The 18,521-nt window shown below is 33.4% G+C and overlaps 1 protein-coding gene across 1 annotated transcript in view; it reads right to left on the reverse strand.

Moving 5' to 3' along the window:
• LOC106671036 (zinc finger protein 134-like) overlaps positions 1–18,521 on the reverse strand; it is a 148,187-nt gene that overhangs the window by 33,586 nt on the left and 96,080 nt on the right. Inside the window, exon 3 of the mRNA XM_024224582.1 lies at positions 5,768–6,109. Within this exon, the coding sequence (XP_024080350.1) occupies positions 5,768–6,109 (342 nt within the window). The remainder of the gene's footprint in view (positions 1–5,767; positions 6,110–18,521) is intronic.

Below are 18,521 nucleotides of genomic sequence, written 5' to 3' on the forward strand. Positions count from 1 at the left end.
GTAGCGAGAATGGGGAACGTTGGAATCCTAGGGGTGGTAAAAACTGTTGGTGTACATATGTCAGTGTGAGTGTTTTGAGTGGTATGTATTAACAGGGGTGCGCCAAGGCTGAGGGAAGCTCCTCGACACAAGACTACGAAACAACACTAGACCAACCTCCAGGACATAGTTTAATCTCAAATATAGGGGTCTTTAGGAGGGATGTGCTCGTGTGCACTGCCAACCACACCCCTCAGACTTCCCTAGACCACCCTAGGCCCCGGTCAGAGACTGCCACCCTCAACACATGCGTGATAAATTCTCCTCTTGGCGGTAGCCCTAGGGTGTGTATAATATCAGTGTATGTGTGTTATGTTTTAATTTATGAAAAATTACTTGAGTTTATTTTAAACGTTGTAAACTTTTTCTTGCAGTGCTTCGTTTTAGATAAATATTGTGTAGATATTTCTAACTAATAAAAGACAACTTTCATCCCTGCGCCAATTTTGTTTAAGGCATTTTTAAAAGCCATTGAAGATGTTACGAAAATTTTGATCAGCGTTTCTATCTGTCTCTAACCTCTCTCTAAGGTCTCTGTGTGTCGTTAAGTTTTATAGGGATGGTTAGGGATGGATCATATTGACCATATTAATTATTTCAATTAATTATTCTTTTTATTTAAGATCATGGTTGAAATGAGAAAGTTATTGTCACGAGCGGGATTCCAACTCACGACTTTCCGCCAATACGCCACTGCTCTAATAAGCAAGGACGTTCCCGTCACAAAGTATTTAATGATAATTTTTTTGTTGTATATTCCAATTATAGAGGCTGACCGTCTTGTTAACAACCTTTGATTATATTTTCTTTTAAATGAATACAAGTTTTTATTATTATATAGCATTACATCAAGCAGTTTTATTTACTCGGACACAACTCCTCATCTCAACTTACAACAGTTTGAATTTTTTCTCTTTTAGCAATTTTTTCATCTCAACCAAGACCTTAGATAAAAAGAATAATTAATTGAAATAGTTAAGATTTAGATTGAAAATGTTAATAATGTTAATATTTTAATTCTAAAATTAATAATTTTAATAAATTTCGGCTAATAATATTTTTGTTTTACGTTGAAGAAGTAACTGTTTATATAATTATTATGTTCTAATTGTTCATAGTAAACCAATGATAAGAAACATTGCAGTATCTATTTCATCTATGTCAGCAGGTTTTGGAATTGGATAATTTCGATGGACGTTGCGAAGGGCTAGATATCTCTTTTAATGTGAATTTTTTCTATTTTAGGACAGTCATTTAAGCAAGAAAAGACAATTTTTTGTTTTAATATTCGGCAAGGCAATAGAAAAGGTCCGCGACACCTAGCATATCTCTTCCGTTAAACATTTGGCCATGTTCGTTACTTTTTCGTTGTTGCTGATTCGTGGCAACGTGACTGGAATTTCATTCATAGATTTGTCGTAAGTGTCCAATTGACGGTGGGAAACGTCGTAAATATATTCGGAAATAGAATCCCCGGGGCAATTATGATTATGACGAGGAGCGATTCGTGACCAGTGAACTTTAAACGGGCCGGGCAGGAGGAAAAATAATTCGGCCGTTTACCTATGATCGTGTTATTCAATATGATATAATTGAGCCGTTTCAAGCAGCATTATTTCTATTTATCTCCTTGATAAAACCGACGGTGATAATTAACCGTGAAATCTTAACGAGTTACAAAGAGTACACTACAAATTATTTCCGCTCGGTGTAACAAGTTAGCAGAGGAAGTCAACAGTTAGTGAATTATTCAAGAACAAACTCACCACTTGTAAATTAACTTAGCAACTTTGTCAAAATGAATTGGTGCTAAAATTGATATATTTTATATTGATTACTTTAGTTGTAATTTTGACATTGTTAACACACAAAAATCTAATTAGTTAATTTTTATTTCTATGATAACCTTGATGCGTCTCAGGGCATTTTCTCCTCCAAAATTCCAAACAATTATATTTTTACAATTTTTATATACAAATAAAAAAATGACCGTTAGGACAAAATAATTAAAAATTTAGCAACCTTATGACTAATTTTAGAAAAAATGTTCCGGTACAGTTTTTTTTTGGTTTTCTAAGTTCAAATGTTACAACGAAAAAACAATATCTTTGTTACACCTAGTCTCATTCCTTAGAATAGTTAAATAGATTTATTTTATTTCAGTTTAAAATTAGACAAGTACAATTAGCGAGATGTTGACGTACCTTTTCGATGTGAATGAAAAGGCTCTTTTCTTTTTAAAAAAACTGTTTCCCCTCTCGGTTTTTACATTGATACACAGTCTGTCAGGCCGTAAGGCTTAATGCACATCTTTTATTTGACTTATGATAAAATGACTCATCTAGTTTTATCCGGCGAGTTATGGGGTTAGTATTTAATTTATTTCTGTAGATCTTTAGTAAGGCTAAAATTCGGTATCCATATAAGCAGTATTATATGAAGTAAGATGGCAGAGAGATCAGAAATAGATCTGGCTATAGAAGACGAAAATAAACACAAACTAATTGATATTTATAACGTATATTATTAAAAAACGCATCAATTTATTTTTTGATAAATGTAATAAATGTTTGAAATATATTTCTTTGGACATGTAGTAACTGGAACGTTTTAATTCAGTCTGATTCGTTGAATTCACTCCGGGCCGGTTTTGAAACTAGGACTATGTATCGATTTACAGTTTTTGTCCGTGTGATTATTTTTATATTAATAACTAGCCAAATAATTTAGCGAGCTGAGATACAAACGAAAGCTAGTATTAAGAAACGGCACAGTTCCTCTGGAAATTTATTGGTCGAGGAAATGTTTATTTGTTGAACACCTTGTAATGTATTCATAAGTTTTGTAGAAAGCATAACTCCCCAGTAGGTTTCGAACGCTTTCCTCACACTAAATCCTCATCCGATGGCTGTTCACGCGGCGTTAATCCGCACGCTATCCTTTTGGTACTGAACTTCGCCGGTGGTAAAACACGGCCGATAAAAAGCCTGTAAATACCATTTTATAGAATTGCCCACAAGGCGTCTCATATGTGTACTTCTTTCCATTCCGAAATTAAATTCCGGCTCTAGGAGAATTTATCGCCCAGCGGTGTTTCTTAATTTAAATCTGGAGAGTTTCATAACCGCGGAATGTAAGCGGAAAAAAAGGAATTCTTTAATAAGAGACCACGTTTGCCTTGTCAAAAACCGACGTGTGTACCTCTAGAAGATGAAGTCGAACCATTATAATTTATGAGGAGGGACTTTGACGTATGACTTACAATTCATCAAAGCTCTTTTTTTAACACGCTTTAACACTTACATCTCCACTAACTAATTAATACGTTGGAAATAAAAATGTCCATTTCATCGAAAAAGTTTATAAATGCCTTCAAAATATCTCTAACGTAAAAGTAGATATTTTAATTAACACAATTCAATTGTACTGACGTTAAGCTTTTAGGGCGAGCGCATCAAAAATGTTATATCGCAGATCTTTGTGAATGAGAAATAAATAGCAATCTGTTGGAATAATTAATTGTCATAAGATCCGGCTTCTTTGATCTAGTCCTATTATTCCGGTAGAAAAATCCTATTTATATGTAAATCCTGTTTAACCCTTCACGTTCGTCGGCAACTGAATTTATAATGTACAAATTAAATTTAAAGATCAATGTCGTTTTTTAAATTATTTAATGCTTTATACGTTTATTAGCCTGAGGTACAATTCTCAATTAAAACAAATGATGAACCGAATTAAAAAATATACGAAAGCATAGACTGTAACATTTCAAAAATCAATTGATGGCATGTTAGAACATTGTAAACACGCAGAGGGCCGGCGATGACCTTAACTGTTTGTCGGCACCTAAATTGTCCACATTATCAGAACGTTGTCATTTAGGCAGTAATAATAAATAAATATTAATTAACTATGTATCAAATAGTTTATTCGTCTAATATCGTATTAATATTTTTATATTATCAATTAATAATATTTATTGCAATGATTAGCTTAATTAAAGGAATATGCTTTTAAAGCAAAAGGACGACTATTTTTATTTAAAGTTAACGATCCAACGTACATTGACAAGTTCTTTTTTGCTTGTTAATAACACTGATTACTTTTTGAGAAAAAATTAATTTTTCAAACAAGTACTTTTGTTAACTTATATTTAATTACTTTTTTCTTTGAATATTATGGTGACTACCCTGTCAGTAATTTGAGCAAGAGGGGTCGCCATTGGGTAAGATACAATATTTCATTTGTGATAGGTTTGTACATATTTATTTTATTTAAATAAATCAAGGAGTAATAATATTAATAGTCATAATTTTCAGTTGAAGGTTTTATTTAATTCTATTAATAATAGAATTTAAATCATAGTTTTATAATGCAGCTGATAATTATTAGTGCAGTTCAGATAAAATCTCCCTGTACTTCAGAAATTTTATGATAAAATAATTGTAAAGTCCGTCATATTTATGTCTTTAAAGTAATAATAATATTTTTTTAAATACTGGACCTTCTGTGGTATTAGATTATTATTACAATTAGACTTAAGAAAATAATTGGTAGACAACTATCTAAATTCAATATGCATTAGTTAACGGCGTTACAATCCTTAATATCCCAGTTGAGCGATATTACTGACAATGAACGTTTAAGCCGCAGGAACCACGTGCTTAGTTCGTGGTTTTGGAAAAATAGAATAGCGGATGTGGGTTGTACATTTTAAGTGCGGCGAGACGAGCTTTGGGTGGGCTGAAGTTCAAGACGATCATCTCTAAAGGACAAAAACACGGAGATCTTAGCATATCACAAGGAACATGGGAATGAAACGTACACGTTGCCTAAAAAAAGTAATCTGGCCGCTCCTCGATGTCGACATCTTTTTTAAATTTGTTGATCTCCAGGGGAAAATGGGTCATTAATGATACACTGAAATCACAGATAGACATAATGTGTCAATCAGAATAATTAAGGATAAATTAACACCTTCGATTTAAATAATTTGAAACCATTTGTAATTGATCAGGTGTAAGGTAAAAATGAACGTTCGTCGAAAAATCACAATTAAAAGGAAAGATAATCGTCAGTGATTTCTTTGTTAGATCATTATCATAATAATAACCATTTTGTAAGTATTTATTAATTTTAAATGTTGTATTTAATGAAATATTAAGACCTATAAAATTAATTGTACGATTTCTTGGTGTTGTCTGCAGGGGAATTAGGCGCACACACACTGAAGATTGTAAAATGACACGAAACACGACTGACAGACCAACCCAGTAACAGTTTTGTAAAGACCAATTTTTATACGCGTTATTGTACAAAAACGATTTCTGGTCAACCCTTTTCATATAAGAACACAATATATTGAAGAAATTTATCTCGATTTAACTAAAATATATCTAAATTTGGTTTGACAGTGTACTGTATGTCAACTAAAGTTTTTCGTCGGGCTTTCATTGGCAGTTAATATATTCTTTAGGACGTCGAATAAAAACAATTAAAAATTTAACATAATTAAAAACGTAGGATGCAAGTGAATGCAGGAATCAGATAGTTTCCCTTAAAAATCTTTGTAATATAAAAATGTTTAGTAAAATAGGTTGAGAAATTATTGTGGTGTTCGTATCGGTGGTGATGGGATTATAGATCCCATAACGGTTGTTGGAAAGAAAACGCTTAGAATCTTTGCCGACGTTTCGATTTAATTCAAATCTTTAATAAAATTTACCTGCAGAGGCGAGTGTACAGGTCTTCTGGGCACGCAGACTGGCGGCCTTGCTGACTGCGTCCACGGGCTGGGGGTGATGATGCCCAATTGGGGGCGAATAGGCACCAGACAAGGGACAGGCCGTTTCTCCTCGACCATCCTCCAATGCGAATGCAGGCTTTTATCCTTCAGTACGGTCACCTGGAGAGTTTCTGCCGCTTTTATGAACGAGTCCAGCCTTTCCTCCGGCACAGCAGTTCCACCAGTGTAGATAAAGTCGAGCAACAGCCTCATGTCCTCGTACTCGATGTCGTCGAGAATGATCGTCGTGTGATCGTTCACCGGGTGTGCCAGAAGGAGTTGCTAAGAAGAAAAAATAACATTACTACTGACGTTGAACTCACCAGGATGGGTGATTTTAACGATGGTATGTAAAAGTATTCGATTACAATATAACCAACAGTATGATAATCCGATATGTTAGACCAAAATTCTAGGTACATACAATAAAATATATGTTAATTTTACGACAACTACTATTTAACTAGGTAATTACTGTTTTGGTTCATCAGTTAAATGAAATTAATCATATCATAAAGGGTTGGTCTTCTTTAAAAATTAAGTGAATAATACGACTCATGAAGAACAATTTTAAACCATTTTTTAATGCAATTCTGTAACACAACATGTAGAAATGATGAATGATGGAGTGAGTGCGGTTCCGAAAAACAAACACTTTGAGGGAGTAGAAATACTTTGATTGAATATAAAAATATTTTTTTGCATTGTATAAATTCAACTTTTTGCACACCCTACATGTATTTGTTAAATTTAAACAATGTTTGTAAACCCCAGGCCCTGAAGATGATCTCAATAAAGATCGAAATGTTGGCACGATAAAGAAAATGCTTTTCTGAAACCTACATCACTCCCGACCGCATCTCACGATTTCAGAATAATCATCACTAATCACACACATTTGTTCTATATATTTAATATCACAATCATTACAATTAAGTTGGTAAACCCCGCTTTTTCCCAAGTTATCTACTTTGTCTTTAGGTTTTGTGAGGCTGCTTTTTGTGAACCCGTACTTCTAAAAGATATTCTAAAACCTTGTTTCAAAATTTTACTAACTTTTTCAGATAATTCACCAATGTATGGCAAACAACGGAAACCAAATGATTCATTTATGGTGGGGTGGCTGAGCCCTATTGTTGATTCTTTTAAGGTTAATTTTTTTATTATTTTATTTTATTCCTAAATCGAACAAATTGTCGGAATTGAAGGACCATCTAAAAGAAACAAAACATAATTTCAATTCAAATTTAAATACAACAGTGTTACATAGTTTCAACAAAGGGAGAGAACTAGATTAGTTTGAAAAATTTGAAATTAAAAAATGTAAAATTGATTGTTTCTTTAACAGATTATATCATTTGTTCTGCTTTAACTATTGCGTCATTACGCAAAATTTGGTTTGTTAAATTGCTTTTGGAGAGAATTGGAGGCGGACACGTTTTAAATGTTATTATTTAATGTTATTAATTAAGACTTTTAGTCAGAACCTAACTAACTGTTTTTCACAAGACGGGTATTCATAATTATGCATATGATCGACGAATGAAGTTGGATCGTGACTGGAACGGTGTATGTTAAGCTCAACCAGATGAGTTGTTGAGAAAAGGTATAAAATAGAACAAAACAGCACCTTATGAATGAAAACGGCCAATAAATCAGAATCAATGATTTTTTCCGTTAAAGTGCATAAATCACACCTGGGCGAAATCATCGTATAACGAATCGAATTATGGTTTATAATGAAAAGCACCAAATACGTTTCTCGGGGGCTCCATTCATCATCGTTTCCGTCGGTTAGTTTAAGTTATTCGCAGCCGTCGAGCTCGCCAAAATGCGGAAGGGTTTGTCGAAACATTTACACTTTTCAAGACACCGCGGGTCAAATAAAACAACAACTGTTTGTTATTGAATATGCTAATGAAGAAGCGGCCTCAGGAGTTGAGAATAAAGGAGCCCGGAGCGAATCCCGATTAATCTTGGGGGCCGTACTGAAAAACAGGGCCCGTTAATGCTGAAGTTATAATTATGAGATGGCCGTGATAAATACGTGCACTTAGGCACAATGGTCCTGAATAACAGTTGAAAAACTTGATTTCGCGTAATTACATTCGAGTGCCGAGTAAATGTAGGATGCACCGGTTTAATTTTAACACGTTGTGACGAGGTACAATGAACTCAGATCGTGATTTTATCTGTCTTGTAAAATTAATTATAAATATTATGCATAATAATTAATTCTACCGACGTATTAATTTTTTGTTTTATGATAATTTCTAAAAGTAAAGCTGTATTATTATCCCGTCATTTTGAAAAGGAGGAAAAATTCATAACAGACAAAAACGTACACAATTTGACTAAAACGTACATGATTTTTTTTAAACACTATAGATCATGTGATGTTATTCTTAGAAAAGCCAAATGATGATATGAAAACTCGGAAAATCAAGTTGGCAATGTTGATATTTCAACTTAAAAATTAACAAAAGAAATGAAAAATGAACTGGTTTTGTTTACGCTAGGTTAAATTATGAATTTATATAAATGTTTTCTAGAATTTTTTAGCACACCAACAATATCTACTGTACTTTTAACAGTATGTTTTTTAAACATATAAAAGGCCTTCCTTTGAATGGTATATATACTAAGCCCAATGTTAAAAATTTTAAATTTTATCTATTTTATTTATTTTTTTATTTTATTTTTTTTAAATGTATTTTCCTAAAGTTCCCAGACTTTACAAAAACGTTCCATTTGACCACTGACGCTAGCAACATTGCCCTTGGCGCTGTATTGAGCCAAGACTTCGACGGGTCAGACTTACCTATAGCATATGCTAGCAGAACACTTTCAGACATCGAAATGAATTTATCCACAATAGAACGAGAACTACTCACTATCGTATGGACAGTAAAATACTTCAGACCCTACCTATACGGGAAAAAATTTCTTATTCTATCCGACCATAAACTTTTGCAGTGGCTTTTCTCATTAAAAGACCCTACATCAAAATTACTGAGATGGAGACTAAAACGGGAAGAATATAACTTTGAGATTAAATACAAAAAAGGACAATTAAATTCTAACGCAGACGCTCTATCTAGAGTAGAAAGACACATAAACGAATGAAACTCTTTCAAACCCGAGATTTCAGGTTCACGAACTCTAGACATAGACAAAATCTTAACAGAAGTACTAGAAGACAGAAACGCAAACTTGCCAAACGAACAAATAAACGGAATTTTGCGGAACTGACCAACACAAATCCGGACATTGATATGACATCAATAGTAGCAAACCCACCGGACGATAGTGACATAGAAATGATTGAAGAAGAAACCGACGAACAGACGGTACATTCGAACTATCAAAACAACATAGAAATTGAGGTACCAATCGTTGAACGTCCAATAAATTATTGTAAAACCAAATCATAATGTCACTTGTAAACTTCCAACCCAAAAAGGTCAAAATAATAAAATTATTCGAGACCAAAACAAGGTTAGTAGTTGAAATTTCAAAAAACAATTTCGCCGCGGAATTTATTGTACAAAAGTAAAATACGGAATTTATTTCGAAACGAATTTTTACGAAGACTTTCGCCGTATTATGAAACAATACTTGAAGGAATCTGAGTTAATACTATTCTGTTACTGTACACAACTACTGGACGTAATCGAATAAAACGAGATACTGGAAATAATTAAAAGTTAGCATATCGGAAAGACAAATCACAGAGAAATAGACGAGACGTATAACAAAATAAAAAAATAAATATTATTGACCAAACATAAAAACCCATATTCGAAATTATATCAATAGATCCGAGTTGTGTCTAAAGACAAAATACGACAGAACGCACCTCAATCTTGAACTGAATGTCACCCCCTCATCCACACGCCCTAACGAAATAATCCACATTGACACTTTTTCAGTGGACGAAAACAAATTTCTCACGACCATAGACAGTTTTTCACGTCTTGCTCAAGCTTATAAACTTAAAACCTCACAGGCCGTCGAAATAACACACAAATTAATCAAGCATTTCACACGTTACGGCATACCGAAGAATATCGTTACCGACAATGCCGTGGAATTCAATAACTCCCTTATCAAAGAATTACTTAATGTCTACAAAATCGACACACATTTCACCAGCACATAACATCCACTATCAAATGGGATGATAGAACGACTACACTCCACAATCGTAGAGCACATACGATTACTCAAAATAGAGATTAATTCAATGATCAGAATATGGAAGACAAAATTAATTATGCTATATTCGCTTACAACAACACGACACATTCTGCCATAAAGCACACACCACTTGAAATCCACAGTGGCAATATAAATAAGACTAGATATAAATATAGACGAGCAATTAACTAACGACTACATAGCAAACCACAGAGAACGAACTAAATTATTATATGAGAGAATTAGAGAATTAAGCCATATCAACAAGGAGAAATCTATTAACAAACGGAACGAAAACAGGGAACCATCCCTGAAATTCCCGAAGACGTTTACGTGCGAAACGCACAAATAAAGAGCAAAACCAAAGACCATTACAAACCAGAACAGATAATCCTGTTAACAAAGAATTAAAAACCACAAAAATAAAGACCCAACACCACAACACAAAAGAGAAAATTCATTTAAAAAACATAAAACGACCAAGGAAGACGGGTAACTCACAAACAAATCTGTTCCAGGACACTGCTCTTGGCAGTCACATCGGGAGCAATAACAACGGACATCACGACAGGCTCAGGACTCATCCCTATAGACTTAGGCACTGCAAAAGTCAGATGTCCCACACGAATTAATCCATTTTTTTAAACTAAACCACTATAGAAATCAACTTCACGTCCTTGACGAAAACTACCGCTCGACCCTATTACACAGAAAGCTGTGTAACTATATTTCCAAATGTTAAACCACAATCTGGTCTTGAGAAAACTCAAATAATTACACTAAAGACTACTTGTACACAAAAAACTGCATACGTACACTTTTGCTCTCCTGATTTAATAACTTACACAAACGCTCAATGTGAATTGAATCTGCTAGAGTATGGCAGTACAGAAATTTGCAGCTCCACAACACTGGACATCTCTGCCAACCACTTGGAGTGGATACCACAAATCAACCAGTATCTGTCAACTTTCCCCACATGAGAACGTTTAAAAATCATCGGCCAGGTCATCGCCGAGATTAAACTACTACAAGGTGTCTTCCTCATCAATCCAAACAACAGTCAACTAATATATCGAGGAAAACACCTGAAACACGAGTCTAGATCCTCTGGGTAATTAAATATCTTTGCAAACGTTGATTTTAATTTCCACGACACCCAGATATCAATGTTCAAAGTACATCTTCAGGAATTAAATCTACAAAACACACCATCCATGGTCATCGTGATTCGTAAAAACAACGTGTTCTTAACTGCAATGAGTTCCAGCAATCATCATAATGTTGATCATCGCAGTGACTTTGATCACCACCATGGCTTGTACACGATTCACGAAGATGACAACAGACTTCACCGGGCCACCCGAGGATGAAGTCCGCCAAATCCAAGAATTTCCAGGGAAATTCCCGAACTAGGGGTAGAGGAGTTACATACGAAACGGCTGCTTCTGTCATCATAATAGATCCTGCAGACTCAGAAACTCTACAGAGGCTATATAAGATCCTCTCCCACCATTTTCAAAATAGACTCATACTCAGACTCCGACTCGGAGTTGAATCGCATTTTAATCTCGACCTCGTCGTAATATTTTTGTTTTAGATATTAATGGCTTGCCCTTTTGTTTTGCCGATGATACTGTATTTATTTTTACTGACAATTGTTTTATTAATTTATTAAATATTGTTTCGAATAGTTTTACAATATTTAAAGGATGGATGAATACTAACTTATTACCAATCAATATAAATAAAACGTCTTTTCGAAATCTCACTCTTCACAAAAATCTATGTAAATCAGGTGATGGAATATGTGAGTGTCTACCACTTCTTCTACTACTACATGTAAATAATTAGGAATCTGGTTCGATGGCAATATTAAATTTAAAATGCATTTAGAAACTCACCCAACGTATTGGTAAATTATTTTATAAATCCTCACCCTCTAAAAACTGTATATTTTGCATTACTTCAATATGGTGTGATAGTTTGGGGCAATCCCACTAAAAAACTATTACGTAAGGTTTGTGTTGCTCAAAAGATTGTAATTAAAATTATACTAAATATGCACCCAAGAATTAGTTCTGAAGAATTGTTTAAAAAATTTAATGTCTTTAATGTAAAAAAAATAATTTGTATTTAGTGCATGCATTCATACATTTAAAGTTAAAACACATAGCTACAATTTACATGTTTATCCTACTCGTGTATCCAAAAAATCAAAATTTGCCTAGCCTAAAATTAATTCTGAATTTTTGCCAAGCATGCCTTCATTGTTAGTTTAAAAACTGCACATCAATTTAAATTCAATTTTTATGATTTTAGTAATGTTAATAAATTTAAAAATTATTTATTAAAGCATGTCATTTAAATATTTAAAGTTCTTCTCATTGTGTTAAAATATGTAAAAATTTTTGTTGTTCCAATCATCAGTTTGTAGAAGCGTGGAATATAAATTATTATCTGCTCATATCATGACCTCACGTTAAAATACTGTTTTGCTTAATATAATGTAATTCTAACCAACTCCAACCCTCTGTATTCTTAGAATGTTCTTATTGAGGATTGGCATAAGAAATACATATTTTTGTTAACTTGTTTTTTTCTTTATCTTTTTTTATTCTCTGTATGACGAACTATGTCGTATTACTGGGAAAACCAATAAATTAAGACCTAAATTTTGTGGATCTTTCCCCGTCCGAAGAATAATGGCAAAGGAATTTAAAAAAATGATTTGATTACAATTGTATATAAAAAAGGACTTTAATAAAATGCAAAAAAAAAAAAAAAAACAACAAAAGAATAGCGGCTCTGCCGTGCTTCAGCACATTATTTTTAAATAAGAAATAAATCACCAAACGCATTCATTGAGGGTTCTCTCAATTCCCGACGTGTTCGACGCTTCAACCAATCGGATTGATATGACAATTGTTGATGCTCAATGCATTATATCTGTTAACGGCACTTAATAACTTAATCTCTTATGCAAATAAATAAATAAATAAATTTTAAAACTAATTTAATTGAACATAATTTTAATACGATACATAAAGTAATATAACACAATTAAAAGAACAGTTGAATGTACTTGATGTTTACCCAAAACAAGTGGGAGGAATGTTTCTAGATTAATGTCCGATTGAAAATATTTAAAATGTTTTAATGCTTTTAATTTTATTAATAACAAGGAGGTGTACGACTGATAAAGAAGAATGATGAACTCCGAAACTAGTTGCGCCAACACTTTTTTTGTGTGTTTGGTTTGCTATAATTAATTAATTTTTATAATTTTTACTGTATTGTCTTTGATTGCTAATAACAATCTATTATATTGCGTGGTCCGATTGACCGAATAACTTCTTTCAATTAATTAATCTTTATATACGGTTTGGTTGAAATGAAAAAGTTGGTGTCATGAGCGGGATTCGAACCCACGACCTTCGGCTAAATACGCCGCTGCTCTACCAATTGTGCTATCGTGACTTCGATCCACTCAAGTGGTAGAGCAGCGGCTATTTAGCCGAAGGTCTTGGTTCGAATCCCGCTCGTGACACTTTTTCATTTCAACCACTACCTTATATAAATATTAATAACAATGTTCAAAAATATTGGAAAGTGAAGAGACTTATCAAACCCTAAAAAAACAATTATAAAACAAAATACATCATCCGACAATATAACAATAAGTAAATAAGTCCCAATTTCAAACTAATGCAAAATAATTGTTATATTGTAAATGAATGCTCATTTTAAAGGATTTTGTACCACCAAATTATTTTATGTTGATATTTCTCACTGAAGACGCGTGATGTCGAAACGCGTTTGAGTGAAATCTAAAGAGTTTTCACGAGAGACCCAAACGAGTGATCACGTGTCGATTAGTTAACTTCTTAATTTTAACACAATTACAATTTAAAAAAAAAGTGTATTATATTAAAAAAATATTACTCTTTCACAAACATATTAATTTCCTTTCTATTTTAAAACAAATAAAAAAATTCTTACTTCAAAATTGTTGGATGAGTCAATAAAATTTTATCATATATCATATTATCTGTTGAAATTTATCTTTTATCAAGTACACTCAACTAATTTTATTGGTGCATTACTATAAGTTGAGTCAATTTTTCTAGCCAATTTGGTTTTGTTTCATGATGCTATGGTTAATGAACTTACAAATTCCATGAATGTATGGCATTTCCTTGTTTCATTTTCCAACGAATGTAGGATTATTGATTATTATTGACTGTGCGAACTACGCTAAAAAACGATAATTGGCGTTAGTGTTTAGTTAATTGATTTTTGTTTAATTAACATGATTTGATTAAAATTATAATAAGTTGTTACATACAAGTTGATAACACACACATTACAAACACTACTAAGAAAAAGGTATCAATCATAATGAAATTTAATACTGTTTTTTAATATTTATTTTAAAAACGTTTAAGCGTTGTTGAAAAAATAGTTAAGTTAATAGCTTTGTTTCATACTGCCTAGGAGTCAGATTTATGTCTATAGTACAAATACTTGAAACCCAGTTCCTTTCTGTAATCTGAGAGGGGCATAAAAAAGGTAATTTTAAATGTTGCCTTCTAATGGTCTCCTGCGCTTAACATTTTTCTCCTCCATCTCGAAAAAGTCAGCCTGGATAACGGAATCTTTTAAAGCGTATTCGACTCTTCCTAATTGTACTTCAATCACGCGGGTCGAAGTTACGGCGAGGCTTCATGCTAGCCGGAGGCAACAGAAGTGGTACTTGGGAGTGCCTAGGAACCGACGCGACGGTTTAACGGCAGCCAAATGGAGGATTATCCCTTTAAGCAGAGGCCACAAACCCTCGATGACACGACCCTCAGAAACACGAGAAATATTTTACAACGAGCTGTAAAAATAAGTGTGCGGATTTTAAGCCCGGAGCCCGATCCTGCCCTATCGTCCGTACGGATCTGATGAGGTTTCAAATCGCGAAGAAATACCTGTGAAAATCCCCTATGCAAATTCGATTTTCAATCAAATCGTCTCCACTCCTACGACTTTTAGAATCACAGAAACAGACATTGTAATTTTTTTCTGGTTCTGTGAAATGCAAACATGTTTAGAAAAAGATTATCCAGATTATCATGTATGCTTGTGTTATACGGTTTTTTGAAAAAGACAACCATCTTTTAAAACGTCAGTCAGCACTGTTCCGCTCAAACTATATAAAAATGATTATTGCGGATGAAAATTATAAAAAAAAATGTAACTTCAATATTTGGTGTGAATGAAAAATAGAATGTGCGCTTCTGATTTTTATCTCGATTTTAGAAGCCAGTTTAATGTATAAATCCAGTCTGAGGCGCTGATCGCTGTACGCTATACAAAAAGCTGGAAAATTTCCATAAAATAATAAATCTAGAGTTAATTCAAATTCAACTCTAGGCACAAAACACCTTCATCAAGCAATATAAAAGTTTAAATATTTACTAAAGTGTATTACTCGTTGAATGTAAGAGTGGTCCATGATGACCAAATCTTGCGACTATAAATAAAATCTTATTCACTCATACTCGCTCTCTCTCTTTCTTGCTCTTTACTTCTTCCTCCCTCTTTCACTCTATCTTTCTCTATCTATCAATCTATTTATTTATTCATTTCTTTTCTTTACTTCCCTTGCTTTTTTATTTATTTATACCTAATCAATTTTTTCTCTCGCTCTCTCTTTCACACTATATCTCTCTATATTTTTCCATCTGTCTCAATCTCTGTATCTACTATCTATCAATCTATTTTTTTATTCATTTCTTTTTTTTTTTACTTCCGTTGCTTTGTTTATTTATTTATATATATTCTTTCTCTTCCTCTCTCGCCCTCTCTCTCTCTCTCTCTCTATCTCTCTCTCTCTCTCTCTCTCTCTCTCTCTCTCTCTCTCTCGCTCTTTATTTCTCCCTCCCCTTTTCTCTTCTATCTATCTCGTTTTGTTTTTAATGTGTTGTTAAAATGCTAGGCCATAGCTAACGATTGTTAAATTGAAAACCGTTGAAACAATTTCTCGAAATGGCCATTGTTTTTTCCAATTGGCCTAGTGAAAAGTGAGACATGAAACGGGGTGACCCAGAGGAACAATGTCATGACTCATGACATATCGGACGTGGGATGAAATTATTAATTTTTGAGGCTCTTAACGTGTTTGGGCACTTTCCAGTCTAATTTTCAAGTTTCACACATTGAAATAAAAATAATATAATTAGTTGTTTTATATCTTTCTCGCTTTCTTTCTATATACCTCTCTCAACGTTTCAATCTTCACTTAAATTATTTTTTCTACATAAAAAATATTGCATTAAAAACCTATATTCATTTGAAATTTTTCAAACTTATTCATCAATGTCGTCAATACTTATTGACATTTAGGTGTAATAAGTATCTACTGCTAATTAGAACGACAGATAAATGAGACAAAAAGGGAAAGCTTTTAGACAGTTTAAAAGCCGATATTAATAATCATTAACACGGAGCTATGACAGTGAATAATAATAAATATGTGACACCTTTGCGATAATAAATAAGATTGATTATACATACAAATTATGTTTCACTCATGCTGTCAAAAAATAAACAATAATAAAAAATAAACAACAGAGGTTTCTAAATAAGAATAAATAAATGTCAAACTACGTAGACGTCCAACAGTTTAGGAAAAATAAATTATACGCAACATGTAGTACTTCAGACACACATTTTTTAAATAGTGTAATAAACTTCATTCGCAGCGTTAAAAAGGCGGGATATTTTAAAAACCGCAAAGGAATTTCAAGACTATATCTACAAGTTTATTCAGAATGGGAACGATAAAGAGAGGGTGTGTGTGTGTGTGTGTGTGTAAGAATGGCCGTTTGTCATACTGGAAGAAACACATTCTGACACGCCATAAGTCCAACTGTGGACAAAGCGGCATCATATTTAGCATAATAGAAATAAACTGGGACCGTAACGTTTTATAAAGCAATTTTCCATTTAAGGTCAATCTGCATTCGAAGATATTAAAATCGATTAGTACGATATCCGGAACACTAGAGCCAAGTATGGCAATGTGTAATCTTCCTGTGAGATCCTCTTCTTGGATGTATGCAGGCTGTCACAAAGGGAATTTCTTTCTTCTATCACGACAGAGTATATTTCTCTCTGGAGAAGGCAATTTTTTTAAACGTCAGCAAACTATGTTCATTTATTTAGGACAGTACGTTCATCGTTCGGAAAAAAGCCTACGAATTTCTAAGCAATGCGACCGATCGTAGTTAAACCTTATTTTTAAAACCATCACACAAAGTCAAGTTTTACGTATTTCGACGTGCAAATCATAAAAGTGTCTCGTTCGTTACAAGAAAAATGGTTTTTGTAGTTTATTTTATTTTATTTTTTATTTTTTAATTTTTTATATTACTTTTTGTAGTTGTTGTAATTCTGTTGTTGGTAACATTGGACCAAAATTTACCAGGCTGAAGCACTTTTGTGAGCTACGTGCAAAGCGTGCTGTAAATAGATATTATTTGAGGAAATTGTTGCAAAAATTTTTTTCTATACCAACAAGTGGGTGTCCGTGGCTGCAACGGTTAAAGCGTTGATACGGCGCCCTTTACGGTAATGTGCAGGTCCCGGATTCAAACCAGCGGCCCTGCATTCGAATTCGACACAATAACAAGTGGGCTTTTTTTCCGAAACACCGGCGCTCCGAGGGCTGATATGACCTCTGCTGTTGAGAACCCCGTAAATAAACCCAAGTAATTTACTATCAATTAAAATGATAAAATATAATTTGGTGATGGGTTGAAAAAAATGGAGAAGATTTGGTTAATCCGAAAAACAGAATTCGGTAAAGGTTTTTCGCAATTAAGTTTCTAAATTAAAAACCGTTTGCACCTCTGAATTCAGCGTCTAAAGGCTTAAAATAAAATTGTCCGTTAATGAGTATTAAATTCACTAATTTCGTGGTCCGCTTGACCAATTAATACATTACAATTAATTAAGGTTTTTAGTTGAGATGAAAAAAAGTCAATGGCACGAGCGGGATTCGAACCCACGATCTTCGGCTAGATGCGCCGCTGCTCTACCGTGAGCTATCGTGACCTCGACATTATCGGGTAAGATAAAAATTGAAGACACCTTGTACCTGATAGACCAACACAGCGAGGAGAGGGGACCAGGATGGTTCGGTAACGTTTCACCCCTCCCAAGAAATACAGGAAAAATTCACAATATACCAATCAACAAAGTGATTTGATTTAAAAAAATGCAACTATTTAGATATAATGTACAAATTTTTAAGATGTAAAAAAAATCATTTGGTACGACAAATATCTCCAATGATTACAATTTAACCGCGCTAGTAAGCACTTTGAAATATATAAAGATTAGGTAAATAATAATAAATTGTTATTATATTATTACTACATCTTTTTATGTCAAATAGTTTTGTTTAAATATTCATTTCGGATGTCGGGGCCGCAAAGGTTTA

This window comes from Cimex lectularius, unplaced genomic scaffold (genome assembly GCF_000648675.2).
Source record: "Cimex lectularius strain Harlan isolate CLEC.00 unplaced genomic scaffold, Clec_2.1 scaffold46, whole genome shotgun sequence".
Classification (NCBI taxonomy): Eukaryota; Metazoa; Arthropoda; class Insecta; order Hemiptera; family Cimicidae; genus Cimex; species Cimex lectularius.